We start from the raw sequence: 4,529 nt of genomic DNA, 5'->3' as shown, positions 1-4,529 counted from the left end.
TATATACACAATGGAGTACTACATGGCAATGAGAAAGAATGACATATGGCTATTTGTAGCAAAGTGGATGGACCTTGAGGGTGTCATGCTAAGCGAAATAAGCCAGGCAGAGAAGGACAGAAACCATATGTTTGCACTTGTAGGTCTAACAGGAAAACAGGAGAAACCTAATGGAGGATCAGGGGGAGGGAAAGAGGGAAAGAGAGTTGGGGAGAGAGAGGGATCTAAAACTTGAGAGACCATTGAATGCTGAAAATGAACTAAGGGTTGAAGGGAAAGGGGGAGGGGGAAAACAGGTGGTGGTGGTGGAGGAGGGCACTTGTGGGGAAGAGCACTGGGTGTTGTATGGAAATCAATTTGACAATAAAATATTATGAAATAAATAAATAAATAAAAATAATAAAATAAGGTAAAATACATAGATTGTGTGCTCAGAACAACTAAAGGCCAAGACACCTCACAGTCAACTGGACAGTTGAGAATTGCCCAGAAGCTTCAATTAGAGAAAGTGGTGGAAGAACATGGTCATTACTCAGTTCTTGGAAAGACAGGCATGCCAATCTCCAATAGCAGTAAGCACTATATTCATGATTAGAGAGGCAATCAGGGTTCATTAAACATCATCTGTCACAGTAATCATGCTTATATATATATATGTAAATATAAATAAGTCATATGTCATTTGTAAATTTCTTTTGAATGTATCATTTTATGGGAGCAATTATGTATGTCATTTTAGGCCTATTTAATGTTCGTATATACTTAATGGAAGATACAATGAAAATTATGAATCATATAATAAAAACAATGGGAGATTCAAATGGATTAGCAAGTTTGAAACCATTGGCAATTTGCTACTGTTATGTTCATTCTGATTTATGTATTTCTCTAAAAGCTTTAGAAGTAAGTTAGTGTATAGTTGTTTAGAGTTTGTTATCTGTTTCACTGACTATGATGTTTGAAATTATATCAAATTTTTGAGAATATTTGGCATGGTGCCTTAGATCAGTACTTAATTATATATAACCTTTATGGAAAAATTACATTTGACTCAGATAATTTCAACTTATAGAACTTTCTACCTGACTTTTGTAAAGAAAAGGCCTTCCTCTTTTGACTCTAGTATAGCATTACAATATATGGTATAATATTAATATACAAATTAATGCAGTTCCATATCCATTTTACACAGTTATTTGGACCATTTTTTTTGCCTTAGCCTGAAGTAGCATTCATTTCCCAGATGTTACCTGTTATTTTTAATTAAACTCAATTATCCCTTGATATGCTTTAACAAGCATATAGAGATACATGAACTACAAAAATAATTGAGTTTTACCAAGCCACGTCTCCTAGGAAACACCAAAGTTATCTGTCATTGTCTTAACCCTTGATAAGAATCAATATTCAGAGAGGGAGATAAAAGGTTGGAGTGTTGACTTAAATTTGCATAAGGAAAGGGAACCTGGTTGTTCACAATCTCCCAATAAAACTCACCTCAGTGAGGAAAATTACTGTGATGACACTTTCTTCTGACTGTCTCGGACCTTCCACTGAGAGCTTGTAGAGATAATGCAAGGTCTCTGGAAACTGTGGAAAGTTGAAGTCACTGAGAGTTCTGTAAAAGAGAATAAGGCAGTGAATTAGCAAAGATGATGAAAACCCTTCCTGCATCAGCAACTGCTAATGATACTATAGAGAGAAGCATTATCCTTGCATTTTGTACTCCCAGGTAAAAATAAAGATCTTTTCTAACTTCTAATCCAAGGTAACCTGCAGCCCTGTGCTGAATTCCATACAGACCCCAGGGAATTATATATATATGTACTTAGATCACTGACAACATCTCTCTCTAACATCACTCCATTTCCTACGTGTGCCCTCCTGTGCCACATAATAGAATCCCCTATAATACTGCAAGCTCCTTCCTGGCTTGACCAAAAGAAGAGAAAGCAAATAGTGCAAAATAAATATCCTAGCAATTCAAGATGGCTGCATAGGTCACCATCACGGATTTAGACCCAAGTCCTTCCTTTGAACAATACAGTGAAGAAGGGAGTTTGGGAGTATCGTGTGTTACTTGGGAGAAGAGGTGGTGAGTCCTGATTAACTAAGCCATGCTGGGCAGTGTCCAGGCTCTCACTTGTCATGACACACTGGTCTGGATCACATGGGTAGTGGCAGGCCTGGGAAAGTTGATGTGACAGGTTTCATTTGAAGACTCTGGGTTGACATTCTAAACCAGTGCTTCTCAATCTTTAATGTGCATACAAATTACCCAGGGATCTTGCTAAAATGCAAATTCTGGTTCAGTGGGTCTGGAGTGGGCCCTGAGATCCTATTCTACATTCTATTTGTAAGTTTCAGGTGGTGCTATTGTTGCTGGTCTGTGGACCACACTTTGAGTAAGAAGATCTAGAAGTACTAAGGATATTGTGATTCCTAACTTGTGGCCACCTGGGGGGTGCAGATGTATTGTACTTTTATAAAATAAGATGTGTTGCTGAAATTTATGTGCAAAGGACATGCCACATGAAATGTCTTGAGACCCCAGAGACCACATAAACTGTACTTTCTGACTTGTCACAACTTTGTGACATGTGGTCAAGTCCATGTATTTTGATTTTTGATAAAAAAATTGAATCCTTATAATCAGAAATTTGCTATTCAGTAAGGAGCTAACTGGAAAACAGAAAGCAACTCTGGTACAAGAAAAATAAAAGTTGTCTTTCATGCTTTTTCAAATTTATTTGTCTCATTGAGAATAGATTTTTTTAAAATCTTTATTTATTTTTGAGAGAGAGAGACAGTGTGAGTGGGGAGGAATGGAGAGAGAAGGGGAGATGCAGAATCTGAAGCAGGCTCCAGGCTCTGAGCTGTCAGCACAGAGCTGGATGTGGGGCTCAAACTCATGAACTGTGAGATCATGACCTGAGGTGAAGTCAGACGCTTAACTGACTGGCCACCCAGGCATCCCGAGAATAGATTTCTATTGAACCTCTTTAAAGTGGGAAAGAATCCATAATGGTCTGCTGCCTGCAGAGCAGGAATCAGCTAACAGCAGAAGAAAAAAAAAGTAAACTTACCTCATTCTCCATATCTGAATGAGAAACCTGCTCTTTGGAGGGAGGATAATTGGGTATCTTTATCATCAAGTAGGACAAGGAAAGATAAAATGATCCCAATAAATAATAAACTCCTCAAAATAAGGGAAGAGTTAGAAATCAAGTGGCAATTTAGGTCAATTCAGGAGAGATTGGGAGGTCGGAGTGGATACTGACTGTGTTCACACATGGCTTCACTGAAGAAAGATGGAGAAGGTGGAACAGAGACAGAGAACCATGTGCACAGCCCCTGTTCTTACTTGGCAATCAGGTAGATCCCATGATGCTGAAGCAACTCATTCGAAAACTCGTTCCAGCAATTCTTCTTCGTTAGAACAATATTCACTTGCTGCAGTCCAGAACAATTCAGCAGAACTTGCAGGGCATTCTGGGCATAGCTAAGACCCCAAAGAAGAGCAGAGTCACCACTTGACAGTGGCCTTCCCATATTTAAGTACATGTGACCTGCCTTTTTATTCCATCTTGGGCAGGATGCTGGTTTTGGGAAAGAGGAGGTTTCAAAGGATACCAACTTTCAGTGCCCTTCATCTGCCCTGATTAACAGGACATGGGATTGAGGGTTCTACTGAAATAGCAGCACATAAAATCTAGGATTAATCATGGAGCAGCTTAGTCGTTTATTAACAGCTTATTAGCAAAAAATCTTAAATGATGTGGTACTTTGCTAAAAGTGTCTGCTGGTTTTCTTCTTCAGTTGCTTTAAATAAATAGATACATTCTCATCTGTGTGGGATGATTTGGTGCACATCTGCTTGGAAGACAGAGAAGGGCTAAATATCTTAATGGGATGCACTGTGCTTTGGAGTTTTTCCTGGCGTAGAAGTCCACCCCTGATGAGAGCAAACAGCAGGCGGTGGGTCCAGATTTTCCCGGAGTGCAGCAAAGTTAACTGTACCACCTTGGGTGAAAGGAAAGAGCTGAACCTCTCCTTATGCACCATCTTAAGCCCACACGTCACATCACCAATCACAAAAGAACATTACAGTTCATAAAGCACATCTGGGCACATTAATCTCACATGTACGATTACTCTGAGAAATCACTATCAGGGAGTAAATGGCAGGGCTAGCATGGGCCTGGCTTTGGATCTAATGCTCTCTCTCCCCTTGGTGGCCCCCTCACTGGCCCACTCCAACTGTGGCAGAAAGTGGGGGTGCTTTTTCATACACTCCATATACACTCAGGGAGGGTGCTGGATAACTTCTAGGTACTTGGGGTAGTTACACAAAGAAAACGGCAATAAAAGAATGCGTTGTACCCCATTGTGTATATATACCACATCTTCTTGATCCACTCATCAGGTGATGGGCATTTAGGCTTCTTCCATGTTTTGGCTATTGTTGAAATTGCTGCTATGAACACTGGGGTACATGTGCTCCTATGCATCAGCATTTCTCTATCTCT

The 4,529-nt window shown here is 39.7% G+C and overlaps 1 protein-coding gene across 1 annotated transcript in view; it reads right to left on the bottom strand.

Moving 5' to 3' along the window:
- Positions 1-4,529, bottom strand: part of MROH9 (maestro heat like repeat family member 9) — an 84,770-nt gene that overhangs the window by 26,413 nt on the left and 53,828 nt on the right. Inside the window, exons 14-15 of the mRNA XM_029933068.1 lie at positions 3,365-3,502; positions 1,498-1,618 (exon numbers count right to left, since the gene is read on the bottom strand). Of these exons, the coding sequence (XP_029788928.1) occupies positions 1,498-1,618; positions 3,365-3,502 (259 nt within the window). The remainder of the gene's footprint in view (positions 1-1,497; positions 1,619-3,364; positions 3,503-4,529) is intronic.

Source organism: Suricata suricatta, chromosome 3 (assembly GCF_006229205.1).
Source record: "Suricata suricatta isolate VVHF042 chromosome 3, meerkat_22Aug2017_6uvM2_HiC, whole genome shotgun sequence".
NCBI lineage: Eukaryota > Metazoa > Chordata > Mammalia > Carnivora > Herpestidae > Suricata > Suricata suricatta.
Note: the sequence above shows the minus strand (reverse complement) of the source record. Positions and strands in the feature narration are given on the sequence as shown.